Raw genomic sequence first — 22,902 nt, 5'->3', positions numbered from 1 at the left:
TATCTATCCCTACACATCTTCTTCCTTTTGAAATCCTACAAAGGCAGCAGAGCAGTCTGAAAATATAATCTTTCCCTCTGTGCTGCGGCTTACAGAACACCCACTGAACAGCCGCCATCTTCTCACTGCTCTCATTCTGACGGGAAGTCATGCTCTTAGTCATCGGCTCACACTCTAGCACAAATGGCACTTTAATTCCCCTGAATATAGGAATAACGCACTCATGGTTTGAGTTCAGAACAGGTTTAGTGCAACCTGAAGATCTTGTTTTTCAATTAATAAACGTAGTAGTTGTGCAACATTTAGTGTTGTAATCGGTGTAGCTGGGAAAGAGTCAAAGAATATAATTGTGGTGTAATATTATTACACCATTCAGTGCTGACTCAAGTAAGGTCACACTTTAAGAAAAGTTGCACAACAGGCACCAACACAAAGGTTTCAAACATCCTAAAAAGATGCATTAACCGTTGTGGAATCGCTTTTAACATAATTTCCCACAATTATGGGTTCTTCAATTGTACACATCATCCTTTATTTCTGAAATAATGGATGATTTATTTTAATTTCAAATAAAATGCATGTCCGTCTGGAAAGATATTACATTGGTCAGATTCATTATGAATAAAATGGACACAGATGTGTTGGAGACTGTAACACATCTAAAAGAAATTGAAATAAAAATCTCTGTTGTTTCACCTCTAAAGTAGCATTTTTGCACTTGGTCTGGCATTGTCACACCCTCCCACTCTGTTTCTCCTCCCACCAGCAATCACAGGAGCTACACTGAAATAAATTTTTGATCCGGTTCATGCTAGTGAACATCTACCTCTTGTATGTTTAGTCACAAAGTTTTTAAGTCAGCTCTGTGTCACACGTTCACCAGTCAAATCAAGGTAATGTAGTTATCCACATTTTAGCTTTGCCCTAAGATGAATTCATATAAAGAAAAAAGCTACAGTCACAGTACTATATACTATGTGAATTAATGCATTTAACACTTTCTACACTATTTACACCAATCACTTACAACACTAACACAACCAAGTGGTTTTAAAGTTTCGCTGGACTGGAATTCTCATGGAAACTATGAGGCTAGCCATACAAAGCAACACGATAACCATTAGTATGGCAGATATCGGAACAGCTGCTCCTTTTCTGTTTTGTTACAGTCTTTTTGCACACCACACGTCACGTTATGCTGAGGAAAAAGGTGCTTATGTGCTCTGTGCGTATGTCGCACCTCAGAAAGATCTGAACATGAATCAAATTAAAAGCATTCAGTAAGCAGTGAATATGTGTCAAGTGACTGCTTTATAAATACACCTGTGTCTGTAAAGTCTGAATACCAGTGATTCGGCAGACTAGCTAAAAACTATGCCGTGAATACAAAAGAACACTTCAAGCAACTAATAAACACAAAACATTAACAGAAGTTAGGGGATAGATGCAAGAAAAGGCAGTGTATAACCTTTGAAGAAGAATTATATCCATCACTAAAAAATGGAATAGATGTGGCAAATGTGTCATTCTCAAAAACGATGCAAGACGAAAACTAGTGAGGGAGACCAACAATACATGAGTAATGCTAGTGTGCATAAAGCAACTGTCGTCGAGGTTGTTCACCAGTTTTATGAGAAACATCTGCAAAAGAAATGCAACTTGGGTGAACTTGTAGTGATGCACCAATTGATTTGCTGGAGATTGGATTGGGCCAGTGTTAAGTTTGTCAGAGCACAAACTATATGAATAAAAAAACTGCATGGTGAGAAGTCTTTAGACATCTGATACTTTGTTTCAGTTTTACCCATATTTTGGGCAGAAAACGAGTCAGCGTTTATCAGTGCAAAGCCTTCCCCTTTCATCCAGCCCCTCCTCTCTTCTCAAAGTAGTACTGTGGTGAGTAGTGTGTGAGTGATTAGTAACCTGGTTAGATGTCTGGTTAGATGAGTTCTGCAGGGGAAATCTTACTGGATTACCAGTTTCAATGCATCTTTCTGACTTTAAATAATGGCTAAAGGAATGAACATCCCTAAGTAGATTATCTATCTTCTTAATCACCTTCTAATTATCATGTGACATGTGTGTGCATGTCTTAGTGTGTGGAAACTACATGCATGTAATGCTGATTACACAGCAAGGTGATACCACCTTCACTCACAACTGTGTGTGTGTGAGCGAATGTCCCACTTCAGTACCACAGCATCCTGTAATGGTGACACAGTGAGAAGGGAAACACAGTGAACTAACAGTGTGGTTTACAATTAAGCCACACATATACGTTACATCCTTTGAATGTTCACTTCTCTGTTTACTTTGTTGGTTATTTATCTCTAAACATGGTTGCATGTACAATACACAACAATCAGCTACTATTTCGTGAATAAATCCAAATATTTACAGTAGCAATCATCTGTGAACCTTAAAATCTGCACAATATGACCTAAAACATGGCCAAAGTTTCAGTTCTAAAATTAGATAAAGGGAATCCAATTAAACTTACAGAATTGACAAATGGGAAAAAATATACTTTATGCAGTATATTTTGCCATCAGTATTATCATCATAAGTATCATCTATTATTATGTGGTTGCTGAGGGGGATAAGTGGAACATCACCTTTCATGGTGATGTTCTACAATGTGAATTGATTTGATGTTGTAGTGTTTTAATATTAATTTTAAAAGACTATCATACATAGTAAAATAACAGAAATTATTATTTTATTAAAAGTGTTCTTATTAATAATAAAACAAACATTGTAATTTCAATCCTGTAGTAATATACAACTGCAAAATACAATAATTATTTTATACAAACATGCCAGCACTGAAATGTATTGACTGATGTAATGTATTGACAATACTGACGGTATTGACTGATTTTGTTCCCCAAATATGGCGAAAATATGGCGAATGTCAGAATCTTCATAAAGACTCCAAAAGGGGGGTTTCAGAAGGAATTTCTTCTCAAGACAGCTTCATAAATTAGGCCTATCGAACAGCTCTGTCATGAACAATGGTTAATGGCAGAGCTGCAAAAACAAACTCGCCACTCTCTAAAAATTCTGTGAAGAATCAGTCCATCCAGGTAATGGTTATCAAAAAATAAAATTGTTGTTCAGTGGCAACTAGACTTGTTCTGAGTTCTTCAAGACATTTCACCTTTGATGCAAAAGCCTTTATGAGTTCTGACGAAGTTCGAAGAATTTCCCCATCGTGGGATGAATAAAGTCTATCTATCTATCTAAAGCTTGCATTCCAGCACAGGAACCCTATCCCATCTGTTCTGATCTTATTCCTGTTCACGCAAGGAACCAACCAACATCCATGACTTGAAGCTGTTCAGATGTTTGTCTCATTTGTTGCAACCTTAAAATGTAAAAAAATATAAACAAGTTGAGTTTTAATTAATATTACAGTTAAAGTTGGAGTACATCAGGAGTTAATGTATCAGCTAGATTTAAATTTAAATATCAAATGTGGCTAGCTTATGGTCTGTCAAAACTATTTCATAACACATGCTGTCCAACTATGTCAAGAAGTGCTTATAGTAATGGCCACATTCATACGCAGCCTTTAAAGCCACTTCCTCACTTCAGACTTAAAACTTTTATATATTAACTGCTTATCTTTAATTGAACACAATTATTTATTATATAATTACTATGAATGTTCAATTACAAAATTAGTCAGTGCAGCAATTGGCGCTAGTCTTAGCATAATGGCACAGTTGTGTAGTAATGTTGCCTCACAGCAAATAGCAGAGGTGCAAACCGGTAAGGGTCCCAAACGGATTGCATGATAATGACATCAGTTTGAATTTAATTCAATGTCAAAGAAATGTTTGTGTCAAAGATGCGCAGCAAAAGAAAATTTACAGGTTTGTTGACATTATATAAAGAAAACTTTAACTGAGAGAATAGCTGGTGGTATTACTTATTAAGACATCTACAGGATCCCTCAGTTCACACAAAGTCTATCTCTCCATTTACTTTTCACACAACCAAAAACAGTCATCAATTTAAGTTAGTTTCTGAGAATTAAAGTTAGCCTTGTAATCAGCAGTGGGTAGGTGAGGGATAGTTGAAAAACAAACAGAGCAGGGCCTTGCATGGACTTAGCTTCCCAAAATTCTATCCTAACCCTTCGTGCCTAAACTCCACCCAACCACGAGTGAGTCTCATAGTAAAACAGTGACCCATGACGTAAACTCATCAATAAAGCTAGACTGAGTTCTTTCTCCTTCTGCCGTGACACCCAGGCTAGTAAGGAGACACCGTGTTTCTGCAAAACAAAGGACAAAGAACAAAAGACCACATTTCTTACATTACCACTGTCCCCTGTTTCATTGTAAGACAACACAGTAATCTTGCCATCTGCTAATTAGCTGTTTAATTTAAGCTTAAAGTCAGACATGTTGTTTCAAGAGAAATAGAAGGTGATGTTGGACACTCAGTAGGTTATTTATTGCAAATGTATTTTCTCCTGACCAATATTGTTTGCAAATTAAATCAAATTAGAATTTGAGCATTGTAATTACTAAATTAAATTCCACAATTTGTATTATAAGTATCATGCGACTCTTTTGAAAGCCTCTGTTGCACCTGAACATAGGACATAGTCCCATAAGATTTTTAGGGAAATTATTGTGACTGATTAAGACTTTAATTATTTTCATTTCTTTTTCTACTGTATTGTTCACAGTGCTCTCCGCAGCTTTGTGCAGTTTCAATTATGCAGTATGTGCTTCAAAGCCTATCATCCCATTTGTTTAGTATTACCACCATCACCAAGGCCTTAAATCCATGTTTGGTGACTGTGTTGAGAGACATCATCTCTTTCCTATAAACACTGATATAGCATGAGTAACTTCCTGGTGGCGTTCATTTTGAGTGATACTTGGTGTTGTACAGCAATGGCTGCCAGCTAGCAGGTGGTCTTGCTGACTCACCAGAGCTTGGGGTTTTAAAAAACACACTTTTTAAACTCTACCTCGGTGATGTGAAACTTGTGTTCTGTTAAATTGCAATACTAATTAGAAAACAATGACTGGTTCATTTCTCATTACACCTACATCAGAATATTTGAAAATGATCACTTTTGATCACACAAGTGTTGGTATGACAGCAATTGATTTATTGATTGATCTTTGACTAATGGGCCCAACCCACGCCACAGATGGTATCTTCAATCAATAGAAACATATGGTCAGTCTCTGTAATGCGGGCAAATCCAGCAGCAGAACAATATCTTATGTGATGACTTCTGACGTTTTCCTTCTTCCACAATTGTAATATCATTGACAGCACACATACCAATTCTGTGAAAGAAATTATAATATGACTTTGTTGTAACAAAAGCAATGTTGTGGTTTGACAGGGATCAATTTTAGAACCTGATAATTTCCTATGAGCAATGCAAGGCCACCATACCATATGTCTCCAGGTTAACTACTGAGATGTACTATATATGTATGTGTGTTAAATGTGTGAGAAAGTCTAAGTGATCTGACACGTCAGTCGTAAAAACGTAATACAATCTGAAAATGTATTCAACAATAGCAACAAATGACTCAACAGCAGTCTGACGCAGTGTTGATTATGGTGATAAGTGTTTAAGGCTGATGTTATCATTTGTTTCTTATAAGTAACAAAATGCCTCATCCGGTGCAGCATTATGATTGTGATGTGAGTATTAAACAACAGACACAACTGTGTTGGCTTGAGAAACACTTAGTCAAAAGGATTAATAGCAAATGTTTTACCATTTTACTACCTCATGGAAACCAGTGTGCAGTGTGTGAAGCAGATTGACTATGGCACAATGGAAATGAAAGTAGTTTTATGTACAGGCAGTGTAGGGAAATTACTATATTGCAACAGCTTTTTACGGTAACAAATTTTGAGCAGATTGTATCATTTAAAAAATGATTTGTGTTCTTTAGATCAGTACAGAACCTGTAGCTGGTCTGAGACAATCTGCATTTTTAGACAAAATGTTTCAGGTAAACATATATATATATATATATATATGATCTCTTCTGGGTAACAAAGATAAAACATAATCTGTTGCCATCCATGCCATTCTGGCTTATAATGTGCTTTGAATGTGTCCACTGTAGCACAGAATGAATAAGGAGGAGCCAGCATTTTCAAGCACAGATAGATCAGCAAGTAGCTTTGAGAACTGTTAGCGCAGTCACTTTTTATAAGCTGGAGGGCAATTCTGCTGTTGGCTGAAAACCAATTCTGTCCACTCTACAGTATATTATAGAAAAGCTATAAATAAATATATACTTCATATCAAATTTGGCATTAGAAAATATCATTAAAGGAATAGTACAACATGCTGGCAAAAAATAAGACTCCATCATGTTGCTGCCTGCTGTTCCCCATAGATAATCTCCAGCAGGAAACTCCCCTAACACCACAAATTGTCCTTTTTATATTTCTGTTTATGTGCAGATTAAACTGCTATTTGTTTTTAAACTTTGTATAGAGCCACGTTAACCTAACTGACAACTTTCTCAGAAAGACTCAGAAACTATTGCAAAGGAAAGACCTATTCAAAAAGATGAATGAGAGTTAAGAATTTCCTGGTATTTATCTCTAGGTACACTAGAGTTTTTCTCTCTGATGTTGAGTTGGCAAGATGTTTTAGATCGTTCTCTCGCTGAATGATTGTTTTTTTTAAGCATTTCACTGTAAATTAGTAGATACAATGTTTCTGTACATCTCTAATTCCTCGTGCTGCTACCATCATGAGCCTGTTCCATGTTAGCCATGTTACTACATCCACCATGCTACTCAGATGAGTTTGGCATCATCCTCCTCCTCCACATTTTGGCCTCTTCATCACTTGGGTAATGGTTAATCTTGGTCTCATCAGCCCATAAAACTTTTGTGGCTCATCTCTGTACGTTTCTGCAAAATCCATCCTAACTTTCAGATTCATACTGATGATGTTGCATCTTGTGGTATGGCCTTGATATTTCTGCTTATGATGTCGTGAACTGTGGATGTGATACCTTCTCCCCTGCTCTGTGGAGGCTGATGTCACTGACTGGTTTTCTTCACAGCACTTACAATGTGTATGTCAGCTGTTGTTGTTTATTGTTGTCTGTTGATATTCAAAATTTTTGCATCGGCTGTGTTAAATATTTGATTATATGTTTGCTATTCTCTCTTTTTACAGATTCAAAATGGCTTCCTTTTCTTCTATAGACAGCTCTATGGTTTTCTTGTTGAGGTATTGTTTTAACATCAAATTCAGTCATTTATTCATTGTCTTAACAATCAGTTTTTACCTGTTAGTCACATGTTTCAATAGTTTTTGCTTTCTTAAATTTAGAATTTTCCATACAAAAGGTGCTATGTAGTTTTATATATCTAGATGTAAATAACAGGAAATAAAAGCTGAACTTACATCTCATATTCATCTTTTGATCTTGGACTCTTAGATCTTTGGTGTATACAAAATGCAAATCTTTTGACTTTGCTGGTACAATATTTTACAGAATGTTGAACTTCTCCTTTAAAGTAACGAGCATGCACACAGTATGAGGCTGGCACTAGTTGGTGTCTTGTTGTTGCGCTCACTGAAAAAAAATATTGTGACAGATGTCTCTTCAAACATCAGCAGTGACCACAGTTGCCAATTCGATAAGTGCAAAAATAGCTATGAGCTATGACATTAGATCATTTCCTCTTGTGTTACATGTGACACATTTTTCACTAATCAAAACACCACACTTCTACTTCTTCTGTATTCACAAATGACATCTATGAGACACAACATAAAGACTCCAGGAATATAACAGCAGTCAACACAATCAACACTGCATTGCTTTACCAATCGTAATGTGCACTAGTCATAGCCTGTGCAAGAGGATTACTATTAAGTTACAAAGGAGAATCCAAAAGAAAAAAGATTGATTTCAAGATCACAAGACATTTTAAAGATCTGCCATCAATACAGCCCAGTGTTGGCTGAGCCCTCTCATTTTCCAGGGAGATATGAAGTTCCTGCAGACAGAGGCTCTGGTTTAGGTCAGGTAAGCTAAGGTTGACGTTTTAATGCATTACTAGGTATATTTTATTTAAATCGAGCCTCTAGCCTTTTGCTAGCTTACATCCTGTTTGTAATGGACACTAGGTCACAAAATCTGTTTCACACTCAAACCGGGGGGGGGGGGGGGGGGGTCTCAGCTTCCTTGCGGGGACCAGAGGCACCATGTAAATCAACGAATTGTAGAGTGACGACCGGGTTTGGATTAGAATAAGGTCGAGAAAATGAATGTAAGTCAATGTGAGTCCCCGTGAGGGACGCAAACAGACGTGGCTGCCTGTGTGTGTGTGTGTGTGTGTGAGTGACAGGTAGGAGATGCTTACTCACTGAAGGACGGGCAGCAGCAGCACACAGGCGGGCGGGCGCGCACACACACACACACACACACACACGCACACGCACACGCACGCGGCCGGCCGTCTGTGATGCTGTGCTGCAGGGGCTCGTTAGATAACGTCGTGCTCTCCTTACCCTCCGTCCTGCTCCGTATTGGCTGGCGCTCCACCGGGCCCTGTTGTCCGCCGCGGACTCTCCGTTCCCAGGCAGCGAACCGGAGTCCGAGTCCTCCCCCTCCTCCAGCTCCTCTTCCCCTTCCTCTCTTTCCTCCGCCTCCGTGTCCCTCTCCTCCGTCTTCAGCCGCTTTGCCGCCCTTCCGTACTCTCCTTCCTCGCGCTGGCCGGCTGCTTCTACCGACGACATGCTCGCGGCTGCGGTAGGAACCTGTTGGAGAGCGGGACCGTGTCTGGAGCTCACACGTCAGGCTGACACGTCCATATCAGCGCGAATCCCAACAGGTCTCCTCGATAGGCAGGTTCGGTGTGTGTGCGTGTGCCCCGTCCCTCGTCTGGAGGCTCCACTCTCGGTCCCCGTCTACCTCTCTGGCGCTCTGCTACACCACTGATTTTCTGCGTGGAGGTGTGAGGGCACTTGGAGGCATCCCGCCCCGCGGTCCCTTATTGGTCAGTCTGTTCCTGCGCCGTGCAGATACGGTATGTGATTGGTTGTTGTCGATACGTCAACAGACTGCTCTCCACGCTCTGCAGAGGAGTGCGCAGAGAGGGGAGTAGTGGGCCAGACGAAAACAGATTTCAAATGCTGGCTGTAGGAAAAAGGATCCAGAAAAAGAGACAGTGTGAGGATTCATTTGCTGCATTTTTAAAGGGTCTATTCTCTCGAGATCTTTTGTGTCTAGTTCATTTTACTATGCTAATACTATAGCCAGAGGCCACACTTGCTGACAGCTCTCAGTTCTATTTTGAATTCTCTATGCCAGTGAAATATATTTTCATAAATGGAAATGCACTGTCAAAGCCACATTGAAAATGAACTGTCCTACCTCAGCCTGCTATGTTACCATGACAATGTGCAACCTAATGGCAAAAGAGACAGACAACCTAACCTTAAAGATTAAAACTGCTACTTGACTGATGGATCCTTCTAACTTATATTTCAGTGGTGTTGTCCACAGTGTGATTCACAGTGTTGGAGCCTAAATTAAAACTCAACTTAAGCTTATTTCTGAGTCACAGTAAGTTCTGCTCAGCAGAACTTACTGTGACTTTGTACCTTTTTAAAGTGAGGACATATCTTTCACTGAGCAACACAGACCAACTACTGCATACTTTTATAACAAGTTGTCAAGACTACTACAATGCTCTCCTTTCTGGTCTGTCTAACTTTAGTACATCAGCTCCAATGATTCCAGATTTCTGCTGCATGAAATGACCAGTGACGCAGACCAGGATGAGAGCACACATTACACCGATATTAAAGTCCTTATAGCGGTTACATGTCAACTTTTACATTGATTTTAAAGGTTAATTTTCCCATGGGGGGATATAATAGAGGCAGCCTCGTGGGGGAAGCACAGAAGCAGACTGGACAGCAGGTTTGCTGCAGAGTCTTTAATGGAACATCTACTCAGGATGGTTAAGAGGCCTAAGATGCTGTTTTCAGATGTAACAGTTTGAGAAGCTGGTAGCAAATATGTGGAGAGTGATTCAAATGAGAGCCCACCTGGCTTTTAATGTGGTCCACAGCACACCTTGCAGCATATCTTTTGCTCAGTTTCTCCCCAAGCTGATTCTGGTTTTATGCCACATTTCCTTCCTGACGCAACCCTGGACACTTCAACACACAGCCAGTAAAAGTCAGGCTGCAAACCTAGAGTTAGAGTTAGAGTTGCAAGTTGACTAAGCAAGCAAAGCAAGCCAGACTGTCTAAGAGCAATGCTGTGCGTACTGACATAAACAATAACCCTGTTGATGTGGTTAGTAGAAGCCTCTAGTGGAATAGAAGTCATCTCTGGAGCATGTGTCATCCTTGTTCCACCCTCAAAGCCATACAGAAAATAATTGGTTGCATAGCTGGAGTTTCTCCTGTGGAAGTGATGAGGAATGTCTGCCATGTCTGGTCCTCTGGACGATACTGCACAGATGTGCTACCAGAGAATTTGCGTTGGGACTACATGCAGGCCATGGGCTCTCAGGTAAGCCAGCACCAGAAGACTAGATGAACCCACAGGGCAGTAGCCTCAGAAAAACAGACCAAAAAACTCTAAACAGGCACATTTTCCAGTGGTTTAGGTAATTTATCTCATTACTATTAAAACACACTGTCATTTATTTTCGCTCAATCTCAAACACACTACCCCACTGCCACAAAAACTCCTAACGCCCTCTAACAACATATAATTTCTCACACCCCTTGTGGAAATCTTGCAAGGTGGTAAAAATGTGCCACAAGTCAGTCAGTGTTTCAGATAACATGTTTGTGTGGCTGTGTCACAAGACCCCAGCCTGTGAACAAGCCTACTTGTTTAATGCATGTGTTTTTACATGCATGTGTAAGTGTGATGTCTGTGTGTGTGTAGTGACATCACAAATAGATTAATTTAATAGAGCAGACACACTTCCTGTTCCTCCCCGTGTAACCCTGTAAACACACTTAATCTTCCTCTGTGTCTGGTCTTTCCCACACAGCCTGTTTTCACACTGATTAAGATCAGTTTTCAGGCAGCTCAGCCTGTTGGACAAGACTGCAGCTGAAAGACGAGTCTGCTCAGAATATCCTTTCATTTAATACTCTTAAAGGGTGTGATTCACACATACACACACACACACACATACACACACACACACACACACACACACACACACACAAAAGCTTATATACTTTTAACAATTTTAAAAGTACTGGCAGCACAAGATGCAACTACCTGCTTTCACTTGCTGTCACTGAGACCGAAACTGTTTTGGTTTGTCAGAAATGATTATTTCTTGATTGAGACGGCACTTCTACAGTTGTGAATAAGGCGTTTCTTCAGGGGTTAGAGGTTAAACTTCCACATCTTCAAAATATCATTATGACTAGACAGAAATGACTTTCTGACAAAGTTATGACATCATCACGTTTTATTTATTTTTTTTTAAATAAATATGAATGTTTATCAACCAACATTCACCTATTCGTCGTTTTAGTTTCCACAACTTCTTGCAAAGTGAATGATGCGTTTGCCTCTATAATAATGAATTTGTATGTGTGAAGCAGCCACACTGAGTCCAATCCCTGCATTCTATTATTTGTAATTATCCACTTTTTTGCACAATAAAAAAATGTTGACCAGCAGAATTCCTGTATCAAGCAAGAATAGACAACATGTTTGTGGCAGATGTCATGAATTCCCTGCATTCCTAAGATATTATATTGACAAGAATAGGACAGACATTAGGCTGCAGTGATCTTTACATTTGAACACCAAAATCTATTCAGTTATTGACTAAGGAAAATACTTTTGTGCCAAATTTGAAGAAATGTTCTACAGACAGCCCTGATATATCTTATTCACATATCACATATAATTATTAATTATAATTAATTAATCACATATTGAATTGCCATTTGAATTATGACACTAAAAAACGTCCATATTCTACCACTAAAATCTAAGCAGTTTATCCAAGCCAAGACCTTTGTGCCAAATCTGTAGGAATTCCTCCAAGATGACCCTGATATCTAGTTTATATACATATATATGTGAAGTCACAGTGACCTTGACCTCTGCACAAAACACAGAACAACATTCCTTTATGTCATATTTTTGAACTCAATATCTAGCTCTGATTTTGTCAGAATCTCACTTTCATTCACCACACGCTTGACACCATAGCTGCTGCTGAACAAGTAGTGTGGGTGGTTGTTTTATAAGACCAACATAATGAGCTTAAAAGGACTCAGTAGTGATACAGAGTTTGCAGATACTTCTCTGAGATTTAGTCTGTTTTTCTTAACACATTTTGCTGACTGTATTCATTGACAGTCCGCTTGATAAGCTCTTAAAATAAAGCTGAAATCAAGAAGTGAACCATTTATCAGTAGGTGAGATAGGCGTCATGCATCACTACAGTGTGATCTCTCTACATTGGTGATTGCACATTACTTGGCTCTAATTTCTAATGCAATGGATAAATCGCTGAATTTAAAAATCTTGCTTGTTTCACGTTTCTGACATGATACACACACAGCCCTACGCCAGGTTCTCCCTCCCACTCACCACCTGTTTTCTCCTGCAGTCGAACCCTTTACAACATTTAATCTTTTCAACAGTCCTTTTTAGGTCACATGTTGTTCTTTTGATACTCCTTGGCGCTGATGTGATGGATAATTACAACATTACAGAGCCACTTACATGTATTTTGGTATTGTATGCGGCAGTCCTAATAATGCATGCAGTACATAAGAAGCACACTGTAGGGTAGTGATAGTTAAATAGGTTATCACAGGGGTTTTCCTAAAATAATTATTAATACAGTCACAAAAATAGAACAGACTGTACATAAGTAGGAGTGTTATTGTGTTAACTAAAGCATAGTCTTCCCCTTATTGCACAAAGTAACATGTGGTCACAAAGTGTGATGTGATGCACCCTACAGTTCCACTTCCTCCTGTTGTTGCTTCCTGACAGGGAATAACAAACATGCATGCTACGCACACACACATACACATTTTGAGAACAGCTGCACAAACTCTCTCACAACTGCTTTTACAAAGAAGCTTCCCTAAAATGCTTTTAATAAAACAGCTCAATTGGAAGCATAATGGTTGGCGTGCATGCCACATTACCAGTCCTCAGTTCAAGTCCGATTAGGGACCTTTATTGTATACACATGTATACACGTGTCCCAATCTCACCCAAGAAACAGCCATGTATGAACTTATTACTACACAAAGCAGAGATCATTAGAGAAAGCGAAACTACTGTTAATGTAGAATGAACGAATGAATTGACACCTGACTTTTAAGATAGTTGGGCCTGCACTATGCGAATCTAGCACAAGTGATATGAGAGGGAAAAAACAGAAACTCACACTGCCAAACATCACAGTCCTCACTGTGTGCTACCAAAACAGAAAAAGAAGAATCAATGTATGTTTAAGATGGAGCAGCCACACTGAGAGGTTGGTGTGTGAGTGTACTTCCCTCTGTGCCTCTAAATAAGAGCTTCCAGTACCCCCTGCATGAAATGCTGACTGTCTCACACTCTGGTCCTTGCAGTCAAACACAGAATAACAGGACGCCACTCAGCTTCTATGTAGAAATAGATGTGTTTTGTGATTATTTCTTTGTTTGTTTAGTTCTTTCTGTAGCTCCTAGGCAATGCCACATTTAGTGATATCTCAGTTGTTAAAAGCATTTCTCAGTGATGGGTGAGTGGCTGCCATGGCAACACCACATCTCTTGGTAGAATAGTAGGATGCCCTCTCACCCAAACCTGCCTCCTCACCTAATGCTCTTGGAATAGTTCTGCCTATGTAAAGATGTTGAGCACAACAAAGATCGCACCCAGTGCAATCTTACATAACAGCGTAAAGTGTGCCGCACAGTTGGGCTACAATGCTTCAGTGGACAGGGAGCAAGCTGCCAACCAACAAAATGTAAAACAAATATACTGATAGAGAGCAATAACCAGCTTGACTGAGTAAGCTTTTTATTACTTTTTAATAGAAGCAGTATGGCTCATGATCATGATAGACATGGTATTTAACAGAGTTTTGATTAGCTTTGATTGAACAATGAGCAATGTGTCACTGCCCCAAACCTGACATGCAGAGGTCATCATTCTAACCATTGTCCTGGGATGGTAAAATATATTTGCATCAATTACAGTTGAGAACTAAACTTGCACTGAAAAAGGCACTGGCTAATGAACCGCACTGGACGTCACTGACTTCTACTGTTACTTTTACATACACAATACTCTTGTCCTAGTGTTGGTAGATGGCACATCACACAGTGGTGAAGGTGAAGCGACTGACGTGATGGTACTTCTCACCGGGACACAGGAGACAGTCAGGGAATGAAGCCTGAAGACACAGACACACACATTCACAGTGAATACAGGACGTCTTTGCTGGTATCTGTCTTCACCTCTACAGAGTTGTAACACACTGATAGTTTGAGTGACACTAAACTGCTATTTCTCAATCCTGAGGTGAGAACCTTACATGCGGTTGCCTCCCATCTGCAAATGTTTCATCTTCTTTTAAGTAATAAAAACATATTAATAATACTAAATTTCCAGTAACATTTAGTCATTTGGCAGATGCTTTTATCCAAAGCAACTTACATGTGAGGTACAAGGCAAGCAAAATTTCAAAGTGAAGGAGAAAATCAAAGTGAAGTGCTATGGGAAGAATTGTTTTCATTTGAAGTTTCTCTCCAGCATAATCTTCAATATCATCATACCTGGTTGACAGCATCAGGCCAATTCTGCGTCTCCAGACAGAAAGAGCTGTGCTTTCTGTACCTAGCCCCGCCCTTTCCTGAAATGGAGCCATCCAAGAAGTTGGCGGTGTAGAACTGGACTCCTGGTTGGGTAGTAGAAACCTCCAGGACACGCCCACTGGCTGGATGACACACTCTAGAGTGAAGAAAGTACAGGGTGAGTGAGTGTGTGTGTGTGTGTGTGTGTGTGTTTGGGGAGAAAGTGCAGCAAACCTGGCAACATTTCTCTCTGTGCAGGCGTCTCCAGGTAGTGACAGACAGAAGTTGTGGTCAAACCCTGGACCTGGTACTTCCTTCAGCCGAGGGCCAATCAGAACAGGCATTCTGAGGTGAAAGGGCGTGCCCTCCACTGCTTTGATCTCGCCTGTGAATGGATAATTGATTTTTTTATTGAATATTGATTATATCCAATGATGAGTGGAGGGATCATATGGCACCAAGAGTGAGCACAGATAGAAGCAACAGTTTAGGTGAAACCACAGTGTCATGTTTCTATTTCACTCGGCTAATTGAAGAAGTTGAAACTGAAAAAAAGAGGGGATGTGACAGTACTGACTCATCCTAAAACTCTCCTCCAGTTTGGGGTTTAACACACAGGCTAGGAGAACAGGCCCGATCAGCTAGTCAACTTTCGAATCCAGCTCATTTGTTTTTCACAGTGCATGGCACAGAATAGATCCTCCATTTTGAAGTCTCTAATTCAGCCGCTGAAGTGGATTTCCATTGTAACACAGATTCCATGATATAAATACACAGTCATTAGCTCCTCTGTCGCCATGGGAGACCAAAGTTAATTGCAGAGTAATGAGAATGTTTGTCATGAAGAAGAACGCGCCCACACAGTGCTCATTCTTCCACACTCGCGTATTAACAGTGACAAACAGACACATTAATTAAAGTTCATTGTGTTCAAAGCACACAGTAAAAACTGATTCAAATAAAAATGAGGGCTGAATTAAACAGGTGTTAGAGACAACAGGACCTCTGCAGACAGACAACCTGTTCTTTACATGTAAGTTTATAAAGATTTTCTTAACCTTTTTTAGTACTTTTGTTGGAAAGAGAGTGAGAAAGAGAAAGAGAGAGCGAAGGCTGGACGCAGGCTCCAGCTGACTAATGCTTCATTTTATAGTTCTCCATGTTGATGGATATGAGGCCAAAGTTTGGAATTTCAGCTATGAACTGATGGGGGAAATTCACAACTTACTAAATATCTAGAGTAATTCAAATTATCTCCATCTTTACCAACTGCAAACAGCAAAAAAAGAATGTTTACACATGAATTAATAATAATAATTCATAATCATAATTATAATGTGATCATATACATTGTTGATAATACATTTTAACATTAATATTATTTGTTATTTCTGTTGCTTAAATGATCAAATTATTATCCTACTACTGTGCCAACTTATAGCATAAATACTGTAAACAAGTTCAGATAAATTTAAACAAACAAATCACTTCCTCCTGCTGGGATCTGTCTCATCTTGTTGTGAGACATGTAAACGTTTACCTGTAGGAATGGACGTATCGTCCACAGGCAGGTAGGACTTAGCACTGATGGACACTTGGTGGTCATAGATATCTGCTGCAGCCTGCACACACACACACACACACACACACACACACACACACACACACACACACAATCATTGCAATAAAAATCAATAACACATCTCTCACAACAGGCACCTTTCCTACCTCATTCAAGCAGGCCCAGATCACCCCACTCCTTAAGAAACCTCTTGACCTCTTCATTGTGGAGAATTACAGACCTGTCTCTCCTCTTCCATTTCTGGCCAAGACCCTTGAACGAGCAGTCTTTAATCAACTGACTGACTTCCTTTTTAGGAACGACCACCTTGATGTCAACCAGTCTTGCTTCGAGCGGTCACTTCACAAGACTGTGGAATCCCTGCCGGCTGCAAAAGCTCTCCTAATTCTCACTCACACCTCATTAAATGGAAACAGTTCTTCCTACAGCACTTGACTTTAAAGTCTGCCTCCTTGGCTTAGATATTTTGCTAGTCTTGTACCTCACTTGTAAGTCACTTTGGATAAGAGTGTCTGCCTAAAATAACTAAATGTAATGTGAATGTAAATAAAACTATTCTGACAAAGATGACACTGAACTCAAATTTGTTGACCCTGTGATGTTATCTCTAGCACCACCATCAGGCAATGTTTTACAGAAGTAATCAGAAAGTATCTAAATCTATCTAATGGATGGACTACTTTTGAATTTTCAGGCATAAACCGTTCACCTGTATCGTTTCCAGTGTAATATGACTTTAACTTTAATGTAGCCATTAGAGAATTAAATTGTGGTAAGTGTGTTGGTCCTGTGTTCAGTGACGAAAACAAAATTAGATTATGCCACATTCAAAAACTATGTATATGAGTCTGAACAGACATGTGTAAATTGCAATTCACTGGATGGCAGAGGCATTCAACCTCATTGTCTTAATTCTACATGTACTCATTATTTATTCATGACATTTGGCATATTTAATGTTGCCTGATGGTCACCAGGTACAGCTGAAATCAAAATGCAGTTGCAGAGATGTTAACAAACTACAACTTTGACATCCCGATTGATCATCGTGTGCCTTTACCTGTCCAGCCAGGTTGAAGTAGGAGTGGTTCGTAAGGTTGATGGGTGTGGTTCTGGTAGACTGGGCTTGGTATTCAGCCGTTAGTGTTTCACCCTGAACAGACAAATCACATCTTACTGAACTCGCATCTGCAAAGCCATGTTGTATATGTACAGGTGCTGGTCATATAATTAAAATATCTTCAAAAAGTTGATGTATTTCACTAATTCCATTCTAAGTATTGCTGTAAATGCTCATGCTTTTCATGTTCATACTTTTCAGTTGGCCAAGATTTCTAAAGATCCTTTCTTTGTATTGGTCTTAAGTAATATTCTAATTTTCTGAGATACTGAATTTGGGGTTTTCATTAGTTGTCAGTTATAATCATCAAAATAAAAAGAAATAAACACTTGAAATATATCAGTCTGTGTGGAATGAATGTATTCATTATACAGGTTTCACTTCTTGAATGGAATTAGTGAAATACATCAACTTTTTGAAGATATTCTAATTATATGACCAGCACCTTTATGTACGCTGTATGTGTTAAATTGTCAGGCAGTAAAACAGTGGAGGTTCGTTTTCCAACTTCTGTGGAAAGACTAAGGAGCTGACACAGTGTGGCATTTTAGAATTTCTACCCTTTTGAAGCCTCTTCATCCCAGTTCTTCCATTTTACTAAAAGTAGTATGAGCCAAAACTCTTTGGATCAGCCCATCCAAAATAAACCCTTAGCTGATAAATAGAAAAATGATTTGAGATGTTTCAAGGGTGATTATAATAACAACCAGGTGGGCTCACCTGTAGAGTGTAGGTGACAGAGACCTGAACCTCTCCAGGATAACCCTGGTCTCCATCTGGACTGGTAAGGCTCAGCTGGACACCACCTTCCACAGGTGTAGCATGCCAGATAGCCTAAAGAGGAAAACACACACATCCAGTACTACTGTACATACAGTACATACAGTTTTAAAAAGTAAAAGTAGTGTTTGTTACAGGAGATCAGTAAGACGTACGTACACTGAAATCAAATTTTGTATTTACAGGAAGCACTCATGTTGCTACATGTTGTGGAGTGACAGTGTAGTGATGCATTTTCTAGCACAGTGATTACATTAGACTGTAAATATAACAATGTCTTGTCTCCTGCTGAACTGCCTGAGAAGTCAATCACTAGTAAAGAGTACTGAAGATGCACTTTGTGTGAGAGGGGAAACAGACCCTCAAGCAAACTCTGCCTTTATATTTTTATGCATCTGTTAATGACACAATGTTTAATCCATAGTAATACACAGTCCAGTTTAGCCGTCAGGACAAATAACATAACAATAATCATCCATGTAGTTTGAATCTGTGTTGCTAAGTAACACTAGAGATCTCCTAAAGATGCTATTATGACATTTATGTACAGTGGCAATAATGAGGAATTATTAAATACTGACAAAGGACATCAATGTCCACCAGTCCACTGCTGGTGGACCTACTCCACTGGATTGTCTTAGACACTATTGGATGGACTGCCTTTACATTTTGCTGAAACTTTCCTGGGTTGCAGATGATGATTATTTTCATCAGTTAGCATGAAAAACAATTAATAAAAGATTTAATGATGATGATGCTAAACCAAAACGCATAAACAGCACATTTCTGTGAGTGAATTTATGAATTTCCCAGATCCTTAGAGTAGATCCGGCTGGATCATGTCTGGGCGATGTGTTTGTGCAGTTGTTCTCTAATGCTTTGCATTAAGTGTAGTTAGAAACAAAGACATCTGAACATGGCAACAAGTCGTAGCACATTGAGAACAAGCACAGCACAGCAAACAATCCAACAATTCAGTGGGATTTTGAGTATTACAGAGATAATGTTGACGGGGCATGCATAATATTCACAAAGCCTACCAAGACTACATGACCTGTCTAGACGAATGCTCGTTTCACTCTCTGTGTATCTTCATTTGTTCTAACTGTATCGTATAACACTAACTTATTTAGGACAGAATGCCAACTGATGGAAACCTGATAGAATTACAGGTTATGTTACTATATTTAAAGCATTTATTGCCTCAAATTATGACTTAACCCTCAGTAAACTACAATGTAAGTGTGTGGTTAAACATACATGGAATAACTGCACTTAGGGAAAAACAAACAGTACTTTTTCACTCAGCTTCTACACATTCACTTAGTCTTACCTTATTGTAGCCCCGCAGGCCTCCATGCAGTGCATTAGGGCCATTATTGATGTCTAACTGGTACACTTTTCCTTCCACTACAAAGCATCCCTTTGCGATCCTGTTGGCCACACGCCCCACCACAGCTCCAAGGTAGCGTTTATCTGACACATAACCTGACGCAACATCAAATTAATAAAGATTATGTCCTGTAAGTACAATAAAGAGCTACATACTGTAGCTTTTAAAGTTTGAAAAACACATATAAGGATCCCTTTGCAACAGAAGTTACTTCATTCCTACACTGAACTTGCAATGCTGGAGAATATTCATTCTGAATATGCTAAATTTAAGCAGTTAGTTGTATACATTGGCAAAAAAAAAAAAAGAAAGTATGTGAACCTTTTGGAACTTTGAACTTGTTCCACTAGCACCATGAGGTTTTTATAATTGTTCTCAATAAACACATATTAGTTTAGGCACATTATATTTGCTCATTTTCTTGACTTAGATAAAATCAAATCACATTTTATGACAAATTATTGCAGAAAACAATGAATTTCCAAAAGGTTTACATCCGTTTTCTTGCCACTGTATGTGGGCAGTTATATTCAGCCCTACCTTCCAGGTCATCATAGCCCAGGACTATGTCCTCCATCTGGCCATCTTTCCCTCTGCTACACACAGACCTTATAATAGCGCCCAGGGTTAAGACCTCCACCCGCACCTGAGGAGACTGGAGGACCCAGAGGTCCACACTGCCCTGGCCGGGCACCTCTCCCCACTGCTGATGGCTCACCTCAGTCATCTCAGACCTTCTGCACAGGACAGGACACCTCAGTTAACATCTGTAAGATTCCTCTCTGCGACTGCTGTGTTTATGTTTACCGATATGTGTGTGTGAACCTGTTTGAGTCAAATCAAACACTCCTTCAATGGTGAAACTGCTGATGGAGCTAAAGTACGGAGTCATGTCCTGCACATGACTCTTATTTGTGTTAACATCCACACTTGTGAGGCAGGTTTAGTAGATACACAAACTCAAAAATGAGTAATGCAAGGTTGCTGAAATGAACCCCTTTATATAAGGACAGCTGTTTCCTGTACATATAATATGACAAAAACATTTATTAGTTCAATATATAGTCTTTTAGTAATCTAACTAGTAACTACAGCTGTGAAATACAACATTAACCTCTGAACTGAGTAAAGTCACATAAAATAAAGTACAAGTACCTCAAAGTTGTGTTAAAGTACAGTACTGGATTACTTATTTGAGTAGGCCTACTAACACTAACCTCTTACCTCTGTCTACTCCTGAAGTGTAAAGTTACACAAAACCACTTAACGTGTGCACAGACAACATAAATGTCGATCCACTGTGGACAGTCAGGTGCACGTCTCTACTGCCCCGTCTGTCACATTAAAACTGTGGATCGATCAGGAGACTTCGGACCTCGACATGTTTACATCCGACTTCCTCCAAAGATGACGCGTTCAAAGCCTGGCACGTTTTCCCCTCAGTACAGCCTGACAGGCTTCATAACAATCCCAACTCAGAATTAGTTACGAAACACCATAAATAAAGTTTTTGTGTTCGTTTTTTATTCTTATTCTTGTTATTCTTGTTATTTATGTATTTATAATTGTAGTATAAAATCTTCACCTTGTATATTCCTTAAAAAAAAAACACAGGGTGGGGTTTCCTCAAAACCTTCCTTGTATTTCCCCTTTAGATTTTATTAATACAGTTGGGGTTAGATGATCAGGCTATAGTTTTGAACCTTGAAGTTGATACACTGAAATAGTGTTAGAAACATCTGTGTAGCTACATGCACACAGGCTGCTGTAACCTGCTTAAATACAAGTATACAATTCAATTCAATTCTAGTTTTATTTGTATAGCGCCAATCCACAACAGAAAAATCTCAAGGCACTTTACAGTGTAAGGTTTAAGACCTTACAGAGCATAATTATGTAGAAAATGATATAGAAAACCCAACAATCCCATTTGAGCAAGCTTTAGGCAACAGTGGAGAGGAAAAACTCCCTTTAGAGGAAGAAACCTCCAGCAGAACCAGGCCCATGGTGGGCGGCCATCTGCCTCGACCGGTTGGGGTGAGTGGAAAGAGGAGAGTGAAAAGAACAGCAGGCAACAAAAAACAACAACAAGCAGCAAGAACATTGGGCAGGTCAACTGGATTCTGGCGATATACAGCTTCAGAGAGAGGGAACGAGAAGACACAAAGTTACACATGAGGTCCTTGAACTTGTGGAGTATTACCAGTATGTTTTACTTTACTATTAACCCATTCAATAAGGATATATATCTTCTACTTTTCGGTTTACAGTACATATGAAAAGCTTCACCTTTACCAGCTGCTGTTTTTGTTCCACATCAAGGTTCTATAGTAACACACACATTTAACATGGTTAACACTATACTTTGTTTCGATTACAAGAATTTTTCTTTAGTTTATAGTTTAACCTTGGACTAGACGTATTACATTTACATTTACATTTACATTTACATTTACATTTACATTACATTTACATTTAGTCATTTAGCAGACGCTTTTATCCAAAGCGACTTACAAGTGAGGAACAAGGCAAGCAAACAAAATCTAAGTCAAGGAGAAACAACATCAAAGCAAAGTGCTATCGAAAAAGTGTTTCTGTTTCAAGAGATGTTAGAAAGAAAGGGTAGAATTTTTATTTTTTTATTTTTTTTAAGTGCAAAGGAAGATGCGGAAGAGTTCTGTTTTCAGCAGTTTTTTAAAGATTGCAAGTGAGGTGGCTGAGCGTGCAGAGATAGGCAGCTCATTCCACCATCTTGGGATCACTGAGCTGAACAGTTTTCCTTGGTGTCGACTGTGTGGTGCTGTTACCACCAGACGACGTTCCCTGGTTGAGCGCAGTGGACGGGAGGGGATGTAGACCTGAATGATTGAACTGAGATAAGATGGCACTGTGGAGTTGACCACTCTGTAGGCAAGAGACAGAGCTTTGAACCTGATCCTTGCAGCCACAGGAAGCCAGTGCAAAGATCTGAAGAGCGGTGTGACATGAGACCTTTTAGGTTGATTAAAAATGAGGCGTGCTGCCGCATTTTGGACCATCTGGAGGGGTTTGGTCGTGGATGCCGGTAAACCCACCAGTAGTGCATTGCAGTAATCCAGTCAAGATAAGATCAACGCCTGTACAATGAGTTGGGTTGTGTACTCCGTCAGATAGGGTCTGATCTTTCTGATATTGTGGAGGGCATATCTACACGACCTAGA

The 22,902-nt window shown here is 39.4% G+C and overlaps 2 protein-coding genes across 3 annotated transcripts in view; both read right to left on the bottom strand.

Annotated features, from left to right (window-relative positions):
* Positions 1–8,990, bottom strand: part of LOC113158465 (heterogeneous nuclear ribonucleoprotein L-like) — a 29,873-nt gene extending 20,883 nt beyond the window's left edge. The window contains exon 1 of the mRNA XM_026354387.1: positions 8,537–8,990. Within this exon, the coding sequence (XP_026210172.1) occupies positions 8,537–8,764 (228 nt within the window). The 5' untranslated portion in view covers positions 8,765–8,990. The remainder of the gene's footprint in view (positions 1–8,536) is intronic.
* A 5,044-nt stretch (positions 8,991–14,034) lies between these two features.
* On the bottom strand, positions 14,035–21,108 carry galm (galactose mutarotase). 2 transcript variants are annotated; one of them, XM_026356407.1, is made up of 9 exons: positions 20,927–21,108; positions 20,243–20,439; positions 19,643–19,797; positions 18,250–18,363; positions 17,470–17,562; positions 16,368–16,449; positions 15,062–15,212; positions 14,810–14,984; positions 14,035–14,427 (listed from the first exon to the last, which is right to left on the bottom strand). In XM_026356407.1, exons 2-9 carry the CDS (start codon positions 20,427–20,429, stop codon positions 14,350–14,352), a joined length of 1,035 nt encoding a protein of 344 aa, XP_026212192.1. In that variant the 5' UTR covers positions 20,430–20,439; positions 20,927–21,108; the 3' UTR covers positions 14,035–14,349. The 2 variants fall into 2 exon arrangements, with proteins under 2 accessions (XP_026212192.1, XP_026212193.1); XM_026356408.1 differs by having other exon boundaries at positions 20,243–20,436.
* Between the last annotated feature and the right edge of the window lie 1,794 nt (positions 21,109–22,902).

This window comes from Anabas testudineus, chromosome 15 (assembly GCF_900324465.2).
Source record: "Anabas testudineus chromosome 15, fAnaTes1.2, whole genome shotgun sequence".
NCBI classification, from domain to species: domain Eukaryota; kingdom Metazoa; phylum Chordata; class Actinopteri; order Anabantiformes; family Anabantidae; genus Anabas; species Anabas testudineus.
This window is presented reverse-complemented; position numbering and strand designations above follow the sequence as displayed.

Coding starts and splice junctions, on each gene's coding strand:
- galm (XM_026356407.1), bottom strand. CDS start 20,429: ATGACTGAGGTGAGCCATCAGCAGTGGGGAGAGGTGCCCGGCCAGGGC. Junction 19,798..20,242: donor GGGCTATGATGACCTGGAAG/GTAGGGCTGAAT, acceptor ATGTTGCGTCAG/GTTATGTGTCAGATAAACGC. Junction 18,364..19,642: donor GCCTGCGGGGCTACAATAAG/GTAAGACTAAGT, acceptor TTTCCTCTTTAG/GCTATCTGGCATGCTACACC.